Source organism: Fukomys damarensis, unplaced genomic scaffold (genome assembly GCF_012274545.1).
Source record: "Fukomys damarensis isolate Sample0158 unplaced genomic scaffold, DMR_v1.0_HiC HiC_scaffold_7, whole genome shotgun sequence".
NCBI lineage: Eukaryota > Metazoa > Chordata > Mammalia > Rodentia > Bathyergidae > Fukomys > Fukomys damarensis.
The window spans coordinates 1,981,069-1,998,353 of NW_022900919.1; the positions used below are offsets into that span (position 1 = coordinate 1,981,069).

Consider the following 17,285-nt stretch of genomic DNA (forward strand, 5'->3'; position numbering starts at 1 on the left):
GCTGTGGCAGTGGTCCCTCAGGGACAAAAAGCAGATGCCAGCTCTGACTGTTCGGTTATGGGAGAAAACCGTGGCAGCTCTGATTAGCCGGGCACTGGGAGAGAGAACCTGCTGGCCCGAGACCCAGTCAGTGTCCACGAGGACCCTGGGCCGTTTCTCCTGAAGTGGCAGGCACAGGGAGCAGCGTTGAGCGGGAAGCTCAGGGCGGGCTGGGTGTTTGGAGAGATCTTTGCGGGCAGGAATAGCCCAGGCTCAGGAAGCCCCTGCCTGGAAGGTGGGGGCACAGTACAGCAGCTGAGCCTGGGCCAGGGCTCCTGGGTGCAGCTTGGCTGGATGGTGGGGTCCATGGCAGGTATGGGGTGGCGCAGGCTGTGGCACTCTGGGGCGTCTGGATGCCTTTGAGCCCCTGGGAACAGGAGGAAATGGCACAGAAGCGAGCTTGGGGTCACTGCTAGGGAGGGTGCGCCTCCGGGGAGGAAGGTCTCTGAGGGGCGGCAAGAGGGGGGGCCAGGGAGAGGAGCAGCGGAGGGGTTCCATGCGCTTACCTGTGCTGGGCACAGGAGGCCACGGCTGCGGGTGAGTCTCTGGGGCCCGGGGAAGCCACTGGTGGGCTCTCTAGGCTGCCCTGCTGCCACTCACAGTGCCCGGGGGCTCCACTCCGGGTCCACCATTGATTCCGAGGTGCTGCCTGGCTGGTATCTCATGTGGCCCTGCCGAGAGGCGCTTCTGTAGGGGCCTCCAGGCCACGGTGTGCTCAGCGGGGCCCGCAGGGTGCGAGGGTCCAGGTGGCCAAGGAGGGGCCCTGTGGCCTTCATGTCCCCTCAGGCTGCCTGAGCCAGAAAGGGGCATCGGGGCCCTGTCGGGGGCACAGCCCTGGGACCTCAGCCCTGGACCAGCACTGCCCATCCAGGTCCTGGTTTGTCAGGGCTGTAACTTTTTCGGCCGAGAGCACATCAGCTGGGAGGCCAGTTCCCCGACGCTGTGCCCTTGCTGCTACCTCTCTCCTTTCATCGTTGCGTCACAGTGACTACAGAGCTCGAAGAAAAAGCACTTTTAACTTTACAAAGAAGAAGAAGCAGCATCCACACATACTCTGCGCTGCGGTCTGGAGGCGCTCGCTGGCCTCCCCTTCCTCACGGAGTTCAAGGCCTGGCGGCATCTGCAGGGCAGGGCTGGAAGGCGCCACCTCCCTGAAGCAGGAGACAGCAGCCCCTGCAGGGCCGCACATGCGGCATTGCTGGGCTGGGAGCGTCCAGGGCGGCTTCCTGGGCCCCTCAGTCCCCTCAGTGCACAGGGCTGAGCTCTGCTCCATGTCTGGCCAGGTCTCTGGGCTGTGGGAGGAGTGAGACTGCCCAGCCTGGAAGAAGCTCAATGCGGGGCCTGGAGCGGGGCCAGGGGGTGCAGGCCTGGCTCAGGCACGGGTCACAGCGCGCCTCGGTCCTCCTCTAATCCTCTGTGGCTGGGTGTGCTCGGCCTGAGCAGCCCTGGAGAGCGCTTGCCAGTGAGCAGGCTGAGAGCCCGGCCGTGCTCTGCGGGGGGCTGGGCATCTCGTCTCTGCTGTCCCCAGGCCTCGGTGCTGGGACTGGCTCTTGCCGCCTCGCCTGGCACAGCCTTCCTGACCAGCCCCTCCGCCACAGCCTGGGCACCATGCAGACAGCCTGGCCTGCAGGCTTGGTGAGTGGGGCGGGCAGGGTGGAAGCCAGCTGTGGAGAGGGTGGAGCCTGGTGGCACAGGTGCTACTGCTGCGAGGCAAGGAGAGGCTGAAGCACTGGCGGGAGGTGGGCAGCAGCCATGTGGGTGACTTAAGGGGTCGAGCCCAGAGCCTCTGCCCTGAGCTCCATCTCCAGACCTTAAAAATGCTTTAAACTTGAGATGGTTTCTCACCACATCTCTTAAGTTGCCCAGGCTGGGCTCAAACTCACAATCCAATCTTCTTCCCTCACCTCCCCAAGTGCTGGAAGTGCAGGCCTGTGCCACTGTGCCCAGCTGAACGATTGGTTTATTATTATTTTTTGCAGTCACAGCTATTTTTTTTCCCTAAAACTGGTGACCACCTGGTCATTTCAGGGTGAGTCTTGATCAGGTGGTGCCGACTGGGTCCAGACATGCTCCAGACGGGACCTCCAGCAGCCCCACCCCAAGCCCGGCTGGCCTAGGCCCAAGCCCAAGCCAGGCATGAGCAGACCTGGTGGAAGCTGTGTCCTGCTACTGCAACCGGGGCTGGGGGGACCAAGGGTCCCCCTGCTTGGGGGTCAGGCAGGTTATGGCCGGAGTCCGCACCAATCCAGCCCCAGAAGATGTGCTGTGGGTCTGGGGTGCCCTAGTCATCAGTGTGGGCATCTTCCTGAGAAGGCAGGGAAGGTGGGGAGGAGTGTGGACTGGAGACCAGGTCTTGCTGCCTGGTCTGAGGTCTCCAGGGCGAGTCTGCAAAGATCAGGAGCGGGCAGAACCAGCCCAGAAGGAGGGGAGGGAGGCAGCATGGGCAGAGAGAGGCTGGGGCAGCGGCAGAGCTGTGGAGCTCTGGAGCCCAGCAGAGCGCTCAGTACTGCTTTGATTCAGGGAGCAGAAGCTCGGTGGCGGTCCTAGAGAAAGACCTCTGGCCATCTTGAATCTATGAGAGAGAGAGGTCGGCCAGTGGATGGAGAATTTGGTGAAGGCAGGTTACTGTACTTTTTACCTTGAGATAATTGCAGATGCACATGCAGTTGTAATAAGCGATCCAGCAATGTCCCTTGCAGCCTGTCCCTGGTTCCTTCAGGGAGGTCTGCAGTACAGCCGACTGACAGGGCCCCTGGCAGGGCTCAGAGCAGTACTCACTTGGGCCTGGGCTGCCCTTTCTGAACCATGTCCATCCCCACAGCCCTCTGCCCACCCTCTGCCCTGCATCAGCCCCGGATGCTCTTTGGCTGCAGTCAGTGTACAACCTTTGCCCTCAGTTTCCTCATCAGGGTGTTCATTCTGTGGCTTCACCCAAGCTTCGAGCTTTGTTTCTTTTCATTGCTGAATAGTTTTCCATGGGATGGATGTACCATTGTTTTTCTTTGTTTGTTTGTTTTCTGAGACAGAGTTTTACTAGGCCATTCAGGCTGGCCTTGAACTCATGGTGCTCCTCCTGCCTCAGCCTCCCAAGTTCTGGGATTACAGATGTGTATCACTGAGCCAAGCTTTTTAAAAATTGTTTAAAAGATGTTTATTTACATTTTTAAAGATTTCTAAATGTAAAATGACAATAATCCATAGGCCACTTTGTGAGACAAAATAGGCATTAACAACATACATGTGTTGCAAGCATGGTCACGGGTGAATTGATGACAGGTGGACTTGGGTAACGGTTTCTGAGCAGACAAATCATGTTTGCAAGGAAATAGATATAAATGAAGCACTGTGGCTGGTAATCACATGCCCGGCTTTGTGGCTGCAGCCATGTGGAAGGAAAGTTAAGCCTGAGGACAGATCAGAGAGGGCAGTGGGTCAGCACCACACAGGCAGTTGCCTAAAGAGACCAGGAAGTCTGCTCAGTGGTGCTGGAGATCGAACCCAGGGAGCACTAAGCTGCATCTCAGTCCTCCTTTCAAATTTTCAGACAGAGTCTAAGGTGCCCAGGCTGGCCTTCAGCTTTAAATCCTCCTGCCTCAGCCTTTTGAGTAGCTGGGACCTCAAGTATGCACTACTGTATCTGGCAGAAATTTTGTCTTTCACAGATGCAAACTTACCATAAGGACACCTCTTTGTTTACTGAGGAAGTTTCAGTGTTTTTATGTAGAAGCACAATAATTATACACAGTCAATGTTGTGATAGTTCACTTTTTTTTTTTTTTTTTGGTGCCGGAGATCAAACTCGGGACCTTGTGTTTGTGTGGCAGGCATGGCGCCACTGAGCTAAATCTCTGGCATGATAATGCACTTTCACAGAATCAAATTTGAATTAAATAAGAATTCTATGAAAGTCTTTATACAATTTATGTCTCTGGTATTGAAAATGATGCAAATATGGATTATACAGAGTCTAGCAAAATGTAAACAAATTCAGCCTAGGGTTGTGCAGTTCATTGAGGGAATACTTGCCCCACGTGGGCAAAGCCCTTGTTTCAATCCCTAGCATCACACACACACACACACACACACACACACACACAATGCTAAGAATTTAAAATAGTGGAGAAAAAAAAGGAACACAACATAAAAATTCAACATATGAAAACAGTGGCTAGGCATGCACACACTTACAATCCTAGCACTCGGGAGGCTGAGACAGGAGGATTGTCTTGAGTTTCAGGCCAGCTCAAACGACACAGTGAGACCCCCTCCCCCAAAGTATATTACAGGGATAGATTATGGGCAAATGCATGGAGGCAGAGCACAAGTCCTGACCAGCTCTCAAGACCATTAACTGTAGTTTGAAGTCCCACATTAAGATGAACAGGTTCTTTTTAAAGCACAGCTCTCCTTGGAAAATGTATTCACATTCGTTTCCGATGTGAGGCAGTTATTTTTGAAATGCTCCTATGATTCAACGCACAGTGATGTGAGCATTTCTTATTAAGACTCCGCACCTTTTGCACCGTGCTTCTGTGTTGTTTTGGCCCAGAGAAATCCATTCTGCATCTGCCTGTGTGCAGAGCACTGGTCTGGCAGGAATGGTGTTGGCTGTCAGACAGCAGAATCATCTTATCCTCGCCTCACTGTCCTCCTGCCCCGGCCCCCAAGTGCAGGGCCCTCAGGTGTGCGCCATCACACTCGGCTCTGACTACTTTAGCAAAAGCTGCTGGAATCTCACCAGCTGGAAGGGATGCAAGCAGTGACAAGTGACACTCTTACACTTATGTCCCCGCCGTTGCGGGGTGACTGACATTCGTGGGACTTTTCTGTCAAATGCAGTGGGCTAAAGGATAAAAAAAACCTTATTGGCAACACCTTGAAATTCACTTTTAGAAGTTTTGATCACATACAATTCCAACCTGTCATTATGATTTAAAAATCCAACTGAAACTCATTTACTTCACTAAATCTTCAAATAAGCCTTTAAAAAGTGTTCGTTTTTTCCTAGTCATTAAAGATAAAGGTGCAGATAAGTTCTAGGATTTTCAGACCCAACAAGAGCATTCATTATATGTATTTGATTTAAAAAACAAACACTGGGACAATTTTGAAAATGCCATCCATTAGCCAAAGTTAGGCATGTACTAGTTTTTCGATGTTAGACTGAGTGGTAAATATAAGAATCTATCTACTTCAACATGCAAATCCTTAACCCCATTTACTATGTTTTCTTTTTTTAAAAGTTGAGTTTATTGGTAGCTTTTAAGTATATAGTGCAGTTACATTCATTATTGGGATCTTGTACCTCTACATGACAGGTCTTGGTTCTCATTTTTTCCCCTTGTCCATGCCCTCCCTTCACCCCCTCCTCCCCTCCCCATCTACAAACACTTTATTTCCATCTTTTTATTTTCTCACATTTTTTTCTTTTCCCTTATTACCTTTCCCCTACCCTTCCCACTTTCCCTACATCTTTAGCCCTTTTCTTCCCATTTCACAATGTCATATATCTCATATATTTATTACAGTTTGTTCACACCAGAGAAACTATTCGGTATTTACACATGTGTGACTTATTTATTTCTCTTAGGAGTATATCCTCAATATGTATCCATTTTCCTATGAATGAATCTAATTTCTCATTCTTTATGGCTGAGTAATATTCCATTTTATAGAAAAAACACATCTTTATCCAGTTTCTTTATCCATCTTTATGGGCAAATGGGCTGTTTCCAAGTTTTAGCTATTACAAACTGTGCAGCTATAAACATAGGTGCACATATATCATTGTGATATGATTCTTTTAATTCTTTTGGAAAGATACCCAGCAGAGGGATAGCTGGGTCAAATGGAAAGTCTATTCCCAGCTCTTTGAGGTATCTCCATATTGATTTCCATAGTAGTTGCACCAGTCTGCACTCCCACCAACAATGGAGAAGGGCTCCTTTCTCCCCACAACCCCGCCAACATTTGTTATTGGTTGATTTCTTGCTAGCAGCCATTCTTTGTGGGGTGAGGTGGAATCTCAGTGTTGTTTTCATCTGCATCTCTCGAATGACCAGTGATGTGGAACATTTTCCCATATATTTACTTGCTGCTTTTACTTCTTTGTCTGAGAAAAGTCTGTTCATTTCAGATGCCCATTTTTGAATCGGGTCTTTATATTTGGGGACGCTGACTATTTTGAGTTATTTATATATTATAGATAATAGTCCTTTGTCTGAGGAGCAGCTGGTAAATTTTTTTTCCCCACATTGTAGGTTGTCTCAATTCTGTGGATGGTTTCTTTTGCAGTGCAGAAGCTTTTTAATAAGATGAGATTCCAGTTATTGATTCTTTCTGCTAGTTCTTGTGCTACTGAGGATTTGTTCATAAAAATCTTTTCCCATGCCAGTGTCTTCAAGAGTTCTGCCTAACTTATCTTCCAGCAAGTTTAGGGTTTCTGTTTTAATATTTAGAGCTTTAATCCACTTGGATTTTAATTTAGTGCATGGTGAAAGATAAGGGTCCAGCTTTAATCTTTGGTGGGCTGAGATCCAGTTTTTCCAACATCATTTATTAAAGAGGCTATCTTTCCTCCACTGAGGATGGTCAGCTCCTTTGTCAAATGAGGTAGCTGAGTACATCTGGATTTGTTTTTGTGTTTTCCAGTCTGTTCCACTGATCCTCAGATCTGTTTCTTTGCCAGTACCATGCTGTTTTTATCACAGTGGCTTTGTAGTATACTTTCAAATTGGGAATTGTGATACCTGCTACCATGTCTCTGTTGCCTAGGATGGCTTTTGCTATTCTAGGTTTCTTATGGTTCCAAATGAATTTTTGGATTCTTTTTTTTTTTTTTTTTTTTTTTTTTTTTGGTACCCAGGATCCAGCTTGGGTCCTCATGCTTGCAAGGCAGGCAGCGGCACTGCTGAGCTAAATCCCAGGCCCCTGGATTCTTTGTTCTAGTTCTGTGAAATATAGTGTTGGAATTTCAGTTGGCATTGCACTGCATTTGTATAGCAGTTTTGGTAGTATGGCCATTTTCACTATGTTGATTCTTTCTACCCAGGAGCAGGGGATATCTTTCCATTTTCTTATATCCTCTTCGTCCTCTTTCTTCAGAGTGCTGTAGTTTTCAGCATAGATGTCTTTTGCTTCTTTTGTTAGACTGATTCCTAGATGCTTCATTTTTTTTTTGGTTGGTATTGTGAAAGGAACTATTTCCCTAATTTCTCTCTCAGTGAGTCTGTTATTTGTGTACAAGAAGGCTGTTGATTTTTGAGTGTTCACCTTGTATCCAGCTACTCTACTGAATCTGTCAATTAAGTCTAGAAGTCTTTTGGTGGAGTTTTTTGGGTCTTCAATGCAGAGTATCATATCATCCGTGAATAATGACAGTTTAACTTCTTCCTTTCCTATCTTTATTGCTTTAATTTATTTCTCTTGTCTAATTGCTGTGGCTAATGTTTCCAGAACTATATCGAAGAGGAGTGGTGATAGTGGGCATCCTTGTCTTGTTTCTGATTTTAACCTGAAAGTTTTCAGTTTTTGGCCATTTAATATGATGTTGGCTGTTGGTTTTTCTTAGATAGCTTTTATTAAGTTGAGATATAGATCATCTATTCCAATTTTTTGCAGAGTTTTAAATCATGAATGGGTGTTGAATTTTGTCAAATGCTTTTTCTGCATCTATCAAGAGGATCATATGGTTTTTGTCCTTGACTTTGTTAATATAGTGTATTACATTTATTGACTTATGTCTGTTGAACCATCCTTGCATCCCTGGAATAAATCTGACTTGGTCAGGATGGATGATCTTCTTGATGATCCTCTGTATTCTGTTTGCTAGTATCTTATTAAGGATTTTTGCATCTATATTCATTAAGGAGATTGGCCTGTAGCTCTCTTTTTAGTTGTGTCTTTCCCTGGTTTGGGAATCAAAGTGATACTTGCTTCCAGTAATGAATTTGGAAGTATAGCTTCCCTTTCAATTTCATTGAAAAGTTTGAAGAGTAAAGGCAGTAGTTCATCTCTAAATGTCTTGTAAAATTCAGCAGTGAATCCATCAGGACCTGGGCTTTTCTTCATTGGTAAATTTTTAATTACATTTTCAATTTCACTGACTGTAATTGGGGTGTTTAACATGTTTTTATCTTCTTTGTTCAACTTTGGTAATTCATAAGTATCTAAAAATCTGTCCATTTCTTCTGTGTTTTCCAATTTGTTAGAGTACAGGTTCTCAAAGTAGGTATTAATGATCCTCTGGATTTCATCTGTTGTGACTTCACTTTTTTCATTCCTGATTGCATGGACCTGAGCCTTTTATTTCCTTTTTTTGATAAGATTACCTAAGGGTTTATCAATTTTATTTATTCTTTCAAAAAACCAACTCTTTGATTCATTTATTTTTGGTATCGTTTTCTTAGTTTCCATTGCATTGATTTCTGCTCTAATCTTTATAATTTCCTCTCTAGTTTGAGCTTTGGGTTTTTCTTGCTCTTGTTTTTCTAGTAGTCTAAGATTCATCATTAGGTTGTTTATTTGAGCTCGCTCTGTTTTCTTAGTGTGGGCATTCAGTGCTATGAATTTTTCACATAGAACTGCTTTCATTGTGTCCCATAGATTCCTGTATGCTGTATTGGCATTTTCATTTATTTGTAAAAACTGTCTAATTTCTTCTTTAATTTCCTCTGTGATCCATTGATTGTTCAGGAGAATGTTGTTCAATTTCCATGTGTTTGTGAAGTTCCTACGGTTTCTTGTGCTGTTGATTTCCAGCTTGATTGCACTATGATCTGATAATATATAGGAGATAATTTTGATTCTTTTGCATTTATTCAGACCTTTTCTGTGAGCCAATATGTGGTCTACCTTGGAGAATGACCCATGTGCAGCTGAAAAGAATGTATATTTTGATTTTGTGGAGTGGAACACTCTCTAGACATCTATTAAGTCCATGTGTTCAAAAGCTTGGTTGAGTTCTAGTATTTGTTGTTGATTTTCTGCCTAGATGATCTGTTTATTTGTGATAGTGGAGTATTTAGATTCCCCACTACAATTGTATTAGTGCTTATTTGGCTTATCATGTTACTTAATATTTGTTTTATACAGTTGGGGGCATTAATATTTGGTGCATATATGTTTATGATTGTCATCTCTTCCTCTTGAATTATTCCCTTTACAAGGATGTAGTGGCCTTCTTTGTCTCTCTTAATGAGTTTTGGTTTGAAATTTACTTTGTCTGCAAATAAGATTGCTACCCTTGCTTTTTTCTGGGCTCCTGTCACGTGGAGAATTGTTTTCCATCCTTTCACTTTCAGTGTATGGGCTTCTTTTTACACTAGGTGTATTTATTATATACAACATATTGTTGGATTTTGCTTCTTAATCCATTCTGCCAGTCTATTCCTCTTGATTGGTGAATTGAGGCCATTGACATTGATAGTTATAACTGATATGTACTGACTTATTATTGTCATGTTATTGTCCTTTTGTTGACTCTTTTTACTTTTTCCCCTCTCTCCTTTTAGTTTCTCGCCTTGCCTATTTGATTTGGTCTGTTGGGCCTCATGGTGTTGTGACCTTCATTGTTTTTTTTTTCTAGGATATTGTTTAGAATTTCCTGTAGTGCTGGTTTGTTGTTCATGAAGTTTTTCAGGCATTCTTTATCATGGAAGTATCTTATTTCCCCATCCATTTTGAAAGAAAGTTTTGAAGGATACATTAATCTAGGTTGGAGGTTGCTTTCTTTTAGGACTTGAAATACCTCATTCCAGACTCTCCTTGACCTAAGGGTTTTTGTTGAAAAGTCTGCTGTGATTCTGATGGGCTTTCCTTTGCATGTGATTTGTTTCTTTTCTCTACTGCTTATAATATTTTGTTTTTCTGTTGGGTTTCTGGGATCTTGATTATTACATTTCTAGGTGTAGATTTTTTTTGATCGTGGCTAGTTGGAGTCCTATATGTACCTCACTTATCTGTATGTCTAATTCTTTCCTTCTGTTTGGGAAGTTTTCTATCATTAATTCTGTGAACAGATTTTTTTAAGTCATCTGTATTTTCTCCTGTTACTTCATAGATTCCTATCAGTCTTATGTTATTTTTCTTTGCATCATATAGGAGTTGTTGGATCGATTTCTCATCATCCCTTACTGTTTTTAAGAGACCCTTCTTTTCATGGTCACTGACTGCAATCCTATCTTCTATATCTGAAATTCTATCTTCACAATCTTTTATTCTGTTGTGTACACTTTCAATAGAGTTTTTAATCTCCTGGATATTTGTTTGAATCTGTTTTATGGATTCCTTTTCTTTCCTTTGTTGGGCATTCATTGTTCCCATTTCTTTCTTATGCTGGGCCTTCATAGCTTCTATCATGGTCCTGAGCTCATCTATTTTTTTCTCAGTTTCTGTTCTAGAGTCTCGATTCATGACTTCCATTTTGCTCGCCATCTCTATGGTTATCTGGGAAATTATTTCTGTTTTGAATTTTTCTAGAGCCTGATTGATCTGTTTTGTCAATTCCTGTGCTGTTAGTTCTGAGTGTCCTGCTGGTTCACTATCATACTTTTCATCTTCATTTGCCCTACTGTTTGCCATTGGTGAACTGGAAGTCTGTCTTTGTGTCTTGCTTAAGTTTTTTCTCATTTTTATTTTTGTTGTTGGGTTGTCCTTGGTTTAATTTCTGGGTTATTACTTAAATCTTTCTGATATAGTTGTGCTTTAGCTTTTGACTCTCTAATGACTCATAGACATTCTCATTTTCATAATATCAGAGAAAACTCATTAAATCAATCACCATCCTTTATCCCAATTGATACAATCAGCTGCACAATAGGATCAAGCACAACTTGCAAATTGACCGCTTGTGGTAGTCATTAATCTATTACCTTTAAACCATGTGAATTAAATTGAAATCAAGAAGCAGCCCAAAATATGTTTGTAGTGAATACGCTTTTCAATATAGCATCTTTACCATTTAGGATGGGGGCTTAGACAGAGTTAGGACAAGAGAAGTAGATAGGTGAAAGAATTGGAGAAGGTTTCAAGTGAAGCCAGAGGACATAGAATGACCATACAATCTTTATGAAACTATTAAATTCAAAAGGGATAGACAGAATGCAGAAATAAGGACACGAATATATCCCCTTAACAGTAATTGGGGCTCACTTTCCTTGAAACTATTGACCCATGAGTGAGGTAAAATGACAGAAGAAAAGAACATAAAGAAAAAAGAAAAAATGATAAACGAAGAAGTCTGAGTTAGGGCAGGAGCAGGAACAGAAAGGGACATAAGGGATAATATGGTGGAGCAAGCGACTGAGTTGGAGAAAGAGGACAGAAAAAAGAAAGAATTTGCAGAGTAGAATGAGGAAAAGAAAGAAAAAAATAGAATTGGAAGGGCCTCTTTCAGACTATATCTCTGCTGTCATAATATACAATGTGCACAGCCATGTGCAGAACTAAGTCCCCTGATCTCAGCTAGACAATGGCAGATCCCCGCGTCTCAGACTGATCTCAGGCCACAAGGCCCATATTAAGTTCCCTGACCTGCAGGGTTGAACTCCACCCAGTTCTATTACAGGTTTCCCCTGCCCTTTCTTTAAAGATGTTCAAAGTTGGGAACTCAGAAAAATACCCTTTATGGCCACCTATGCCTCTGCAGAGTGGGTCCAAGGACTGGCTCAATCAGGAGGTCTGAGGGTATTCAGAGGTGCCTGCACGGCTACCTTCCTTGCTGGAGCTGGTGGTGGAGCAGGCAGGGGAGGATGTGGCTACCCGGTCCAGCCGGATGGGCCCAAGCAGGTGGGCGGGAGAGCAGATCTCAGAGCAGCCTTCCAAATCTCACCTTCCTCACTGGGGCTGGTGGCGTGCAGCCCATTTACTGTGTTTTCTAACACTGAGGGAACCTCTGTGCCTTCAAGCGCCTTTGGTTCAGAAAGTAATAAACTTGTCAAATTCTTCTGTTCTCTGACAAAGTATTCTTTCAAGTATGGTGCTATGAAAGAAGGGGCAAAGCAGTTTGCTTGTGTTTCTCACCTGCATTCTTGCTTCTTTGATCTGAGAGACTGCACTTTTATTGGGAGGTTTTCTCATTATATGTCATCTGTCTGAAAGTCTGGGGAAGGCTGGAGGGGTAGCTCAGGAGAGTTCTTGACCAGCATGTGTGGGGCTCTGAGGTCCACCCCCAGCATTACAAAAAGAGGAACTGGTTATTAGAACTAAACAACATTGTTTTCACAGCACCATAATTAGGTTTCCAAGTTTTGCCTTTCATCATGAGGTAGTCTAAGAACACAGAAGTCATCACAGCCCTTTCTCAAGAGAACAACCTCACAGACTTCTTCTGTTGTGTTGTAAGGAATACAGTAAGATGTAACAATACTGGCTTCCCCCATAGCAGACCCATCTTGGTCAGGGTCCTCCAGAGAGACAAACCCAGTAAGATAGGTATGTAGATGCTCGTGAGAGAATTTACTGGGGGGATTGGCTCATGCAGTTCTGGTGGCTGGGAGCCCCACAGCGATGATGTGAAAGCCTGGGATGCCAGAAGTTGGCTTAGCCCAAGCTTGAAGAACTCAGCTGCAGGGAAGCCAGTGGTCCTGTCAGTCCAAGGCAAAAAGCCTGAGCACCAGGGGCCATCAGTGTTAAGTCCTAGAGTCTGAAGGCCAGGAGTTGATTCCAGAGCAGTGGAAGAAAACCCCGCCCCACTCTGAGAGGCCAGTTCACTTTCTGCTCCCGGCCTCCTGGCTGGTGCCCATGGCAGAAGGGTGCTGTCCATGTTCTCCACCCGGACCCAGACCCTGGTCTCCTTTGGGAGGCTGCACAGACAAGCCCAAGACAACGCTCAGCCAGGGTTCTCAGTATACAGTCTGCTTACAGGATGGAACTATGGTGCATGCAAGTGCAGATCCACCAATCCCGTCCCCAGCACGCCGCTCTCTGCTGCTCTTGCATGAGCCTTTGTTCCATGGGAATCATGACTTTCAAGATTTGGGCTTTCAGGATTTCAACATTTGAGATCATAATCTCTAGGCTGTGATTTTTTTTGGGGGGATTTTAGACTTTAGGAGCCCTGGTCCTTGGCAATAGCAACATCTGGGATTACGGATTTGGGCATTAAGTTTTCAGTATCAGGACGGGCACCACTCTGTAGTGCTTCTCAGCCTTTCCAGGCTTCCTCGGACTACAGCCTTCTCCGAGTGGCACGACTATTTCTCCACTACTTTATATTCAGGTGTGTCACATTCACCACCACACTTTTCAGAAATCTCATTTAAAATTCAGCTCAAACACACAAATACTAAAAGTACCCCAGATTCTACCAGGAAGGCACCTTTTCCAGCTCCATGACCCATGAAGCACCTGGTGGGACCTTGTCTCTGCACCCACCTAGAGAGTCCTGTCGCTCTCTCTTCCCTGAGCTGGCTTCCTACAGGCCCTGTCTTCCTGGAAGTTGGCCGCTCTCCCTCATAGACAGCGGGCCAGTGCTTTCAGGTTCCCAGCACCGATGGGAAAAGCCAGCCTTCCTGGGATGCCCACCATCACCTTCAGTCTTGCCATTGCTTTTAACATTCACTGAGAAGCACCTGGGAGTAAAGGAATCAAGGTGTACGCGCTGGTACCAACTCTCCGGGTTGAATGCGATGACTGAGCATGCAGGCCTGTGCTAATAACAGCACCTTCCCTTGATGTCCTTCTGCAGTTGTGATTTTACTGGTTCTGTTTAGGACTAGCACAGATGGTTCACTTCGTATACAGTTCTTGACATGCATACCGAAAATCTAAAAAGCCATGTATTTCCTTTTCAGTTATTCTAGGGACTTTCCACTTCATGTTTGTAGGCAAATTTTCCTTAAGAGGATTATTAAGCGCCAGTGTCTTCAAATGCTGATAAACTGTTGCTTGAGCCACCCCCAGTCACAGTTTCATATGGCAGATATTCCCCGTTTTACGGCATAGCTGTCCATTGACTGCTCAGACTTACAGCCGAGGTGTGCTGTTTGGACTTGTGGCCCGCTGCTCTGACTTCCCACCTGTCTTTTAGTTCTTGTGCAGTTCTGTCCATCTTGCTGGTAGAGCCTCAGTGTCTTTTTGTACAGTGCACCTCACTTATACAGGGCTGTGATTTTTTGAGGCAGGCAGTAGCACCACTGAGCTCAATCCCCAGCCCTAAGTGCTGTGATTTTGCTGACCGCACGTATGGTGTGGTGCTGCGCTGCAGCTTTTGTTCTGTTCTACACTGAGAGTTATACAAAAAGCCGAGCCATCAAGCAGGCCAATTCTTTGTTCTGAGCACTGTGATGAACGTGCTGTATACAGTTCCTCACTAGCGACCAGCTCTTCCAATGATCTTGCTGCAGAAGTGGGACCCTGCATTAAACCAAGAGTTCCTGTAGCCTATTGTGTTTTAGGCACATTCACTAAGTGTGTTGTGCAAATAAATCTGGCATGTATGAAAAGACAGATGTCTTCAAAATATGTGTTATTTCTATAATGTCTGGCACGGGAGAAACACAAGTTACCTGATAGTTTTTTGGACATTGAGGCAAATAAAGCAACCGTAGTATCCAAACATACACGGTTGGCCTGCTTTGCTGCAGAAGGGGGTGGTTTGGAGCATGGGCTGTTGGTCACACGCGATGGAGGCCAGAAAAAACGATTCTATGCCCTTTCCTTTGGGTTCATGTCTAAGGACTATTTGCTTCCAACAGCTCCTCACATGATGATAAAACCGATTCAGTTGTTGTTAGATTCCCAGACACAAGCGACGTTGCCTTGAAACTTTTCAATGTGTAGAAATGTCTCACAAGGGTGCATGGCTCTTCTCGAGGGTTATGTGTACACTTCTGAACCAGATGAAACAACTGAATGGTTAATTATCACCACCATTCTTGGTTCTGTGTTTGTGTTATGTGCTTGATGTTTGCCTCCCAGCTCCTTCTCTACATGCTTTCTGTGTCTTTCTGTCCTCTGCGGTGTTTACCACAGATGCGGGCGCAAAGTAGCTCCATTAACAACAGCACATGGTCTTGGGGGACAATCCAGGTCCGAACTAGAGCACCAGCTGCTTGGCTGTGGACACAGCACACCTCTCTTGTACTTGCTTCAAGCCTTGCTGACTCCCAGTGGCCTGGGCACTGCAGGTGTCACGTGCGAATCCGACAACAGTGTGCATGTGTGTGCTGACCGTGGACACAGCTCTGCATGTCAGCATCACAGACTCTTCCCCAGCTGAGGTACTCACTGACCTTCAACTTCATGGTAGTGCTTGAGTGTGAACCAGGCCTCTGCAGAGCAGAGGGCAGTGTGGAAAGTGTAGGGTGTTGGAAAATGCACACAAGTAAAATAGTAAAAGGTTTGAAATATAATGCAAAAAGTAGGAAACCATAACCTTGCCAGTACAGTGATTTTTCTCATTTTTACAAAGACAAAGGAAAAGACGCCCAGGCGTTTGTACCTCTACCATCCGAGGCAGCAGGGGCATGGAAGATGTGTGTTTTTGGTTTTCTGTTCTGTGTATATAATTTGTACATATTTATTTATTTATTTTTCTTTTTTTGGTACTGGGGATCGAACTCAGGTCCTTGCACTTGCGAGGCAGGCGGCGGCACCACCGAGCTAAATCCCCGGTCCAATGTACATATTTATTTTAGTAAAAATGTCTGTAGAAAATGTCACAAACGCCTCAGTGCATTCAATTGTCCTTTCCAAGTCACTAACATTTACCAACATCAGTACACGTCCCTCTAGATCATTTCTACGGTTGCAAAGTATTTTGTACTCCTCACCTCCGACAATTTCTTTAATGCTGTGTTGCTGAATACGTAGGCCACTGCTAGTGTGAAATGTGCCAAAATATTCGCCCCGGGAGACAGACCGTCCCCGTGTGGTACCCGAACGCCGGACACCGACAGGCCCTGACTGCAAGCAGCCCCTCTGCGGGGCCGCCGGGAAGGTGGAGACGGGGCTCCCGGGCTGCTTTTCACCCACAGTAGTTTTTCCTTTGGCTGACTAGAGAGAAGACCGGCGCAGAGCATGCACCTAGCGAGCGGAGACAGCAGAGCGGCCCCTGCCGGGCAGGAGGTGGAGCTGCAGCGGACCTCGGCTCTGAGCTGTGCCGGGCCCGGAGGGCGGGAGCCCCGCAGACCCAGGGCCGGGGAGCGAGGACAGCCTGCGGCCGCTGCTGAGCGGAGCCCCGGGACTCCCCGACGCAAGGATGTGGGTTCCTGCCTCACACAGGGGAGGTGAGTTGAAAATAGTTTTATTTTATAAATGTAGGGTTCACAAATACTGCACTTTGTGAACACGGTTTCCCATATTTTTTGTGAGAAAAATTTCCAGAAATTTTGCAAAAATCTTTCACTTTCCCGGCCCGTTTTGGACAAAGGGTATTTCTAAAATATGGCAAACTTTACTTAGCTTCAGAAAGATAATGAAATAGACTAAGAAATTTGTGGCACGAAGACAGACTTTCATGTATTATTTAAGGTATTCAGAACAGTACATGGTAGGGCTGGGGATTTGGCTCAGTGGTTCTGCCACCTGCCTCGAAAGTGCAAGGACCCGAGTTCAATCCCCAGTACCAAAAAACAAAAAAAAAAACCCACACAAAAACAGAATAGTACATGGTTTTGGAACGTGAGAACATGCTTTACCTCTATAAGCACAACAAAGAGTTGAGTATTGTTTTAAATGCCAGAAAAATCTGGATTAGGATAAAAAGAAACATTTTTGATGCATTTAAAAATATCTGCTGATGTGAATACGGTGGGCTTCACAAGTCCGTGTTCGCGCTGCAGGCCCCTGATTGGCACTCGCCTGACAAGGAAAACAGCTTGGATCCTGAGGCCCTGGTAGCCTCATCTCCACAGCGGACCCTACTCGATGGCGATTTTGGCCTTTCGGGAGCAAAGCCCAGCAGAGGCGCAGGTCCTCTGCCGCCTCCGCTTCCTCCCCCGCATGGGCGCAGTTAGGCTTTCGCTGTGGGTCGGTGCAGCTAAGTAGAAGTTCGTGCTTGCAGATGCTGAGAGCCCCGTCGTTCTGCTTGCCCAGCGTGTTTCTGAGACCTGTCTCCGTGGATGGCCACAGCTCTTGTTTGCACACCTGAGTTACTTGTGTTATATTTTGTTGTGCGATTACATTGCTAGGTATACATTTTCGGTCCGTGTCTGAGCCCTCAGGGCACAGCAGCTCTGCTCCTCCGCCCGCCCGGGTGCTGGGCTGGGCGTCTGCCTGTCCTGCCCCAGCTCCGCATCGGCAGG

The 17,285-nt window shown here is 45.6% G+C and overlaps 1 protein-coding gene across 11 annotated transcripts in view; it reads left to right on the forward strand.

The window, feature by feature from the left end:
- Oca2 (OCA2 melanosomal transmembrane protein) overlaps positions 1 to 17,285 on the forward strand; it is a 231,444-nt gene that overhangs the window by 1,038 nt on the left and 213,121 nt on the right. For 9 of the 11 annotated variants that reach the window (XR_004516156.1, XM_010612936.3, XM_010612940.2 and 6 more), the window contains exon 2: positions 16,040 to 16,268. Coding sequence is in view for 10 of the 11 variants with exons in the window: in XM_010612936.3 (XP_010611238.1) it covers positions 16,060 to 16,268 (209 nt within the window). In the remaining variant the exon portion in view is untranslated. Of the gene's footprint in view, positions 1 to 1,633; positions 1,675 to 16,019; positions 16,269 to 17,285 lie in introns of those variants that run through there. The other 2 variants (XM_033761042.1, XM_010612938.3) reach the window with 2 other exon arrangements.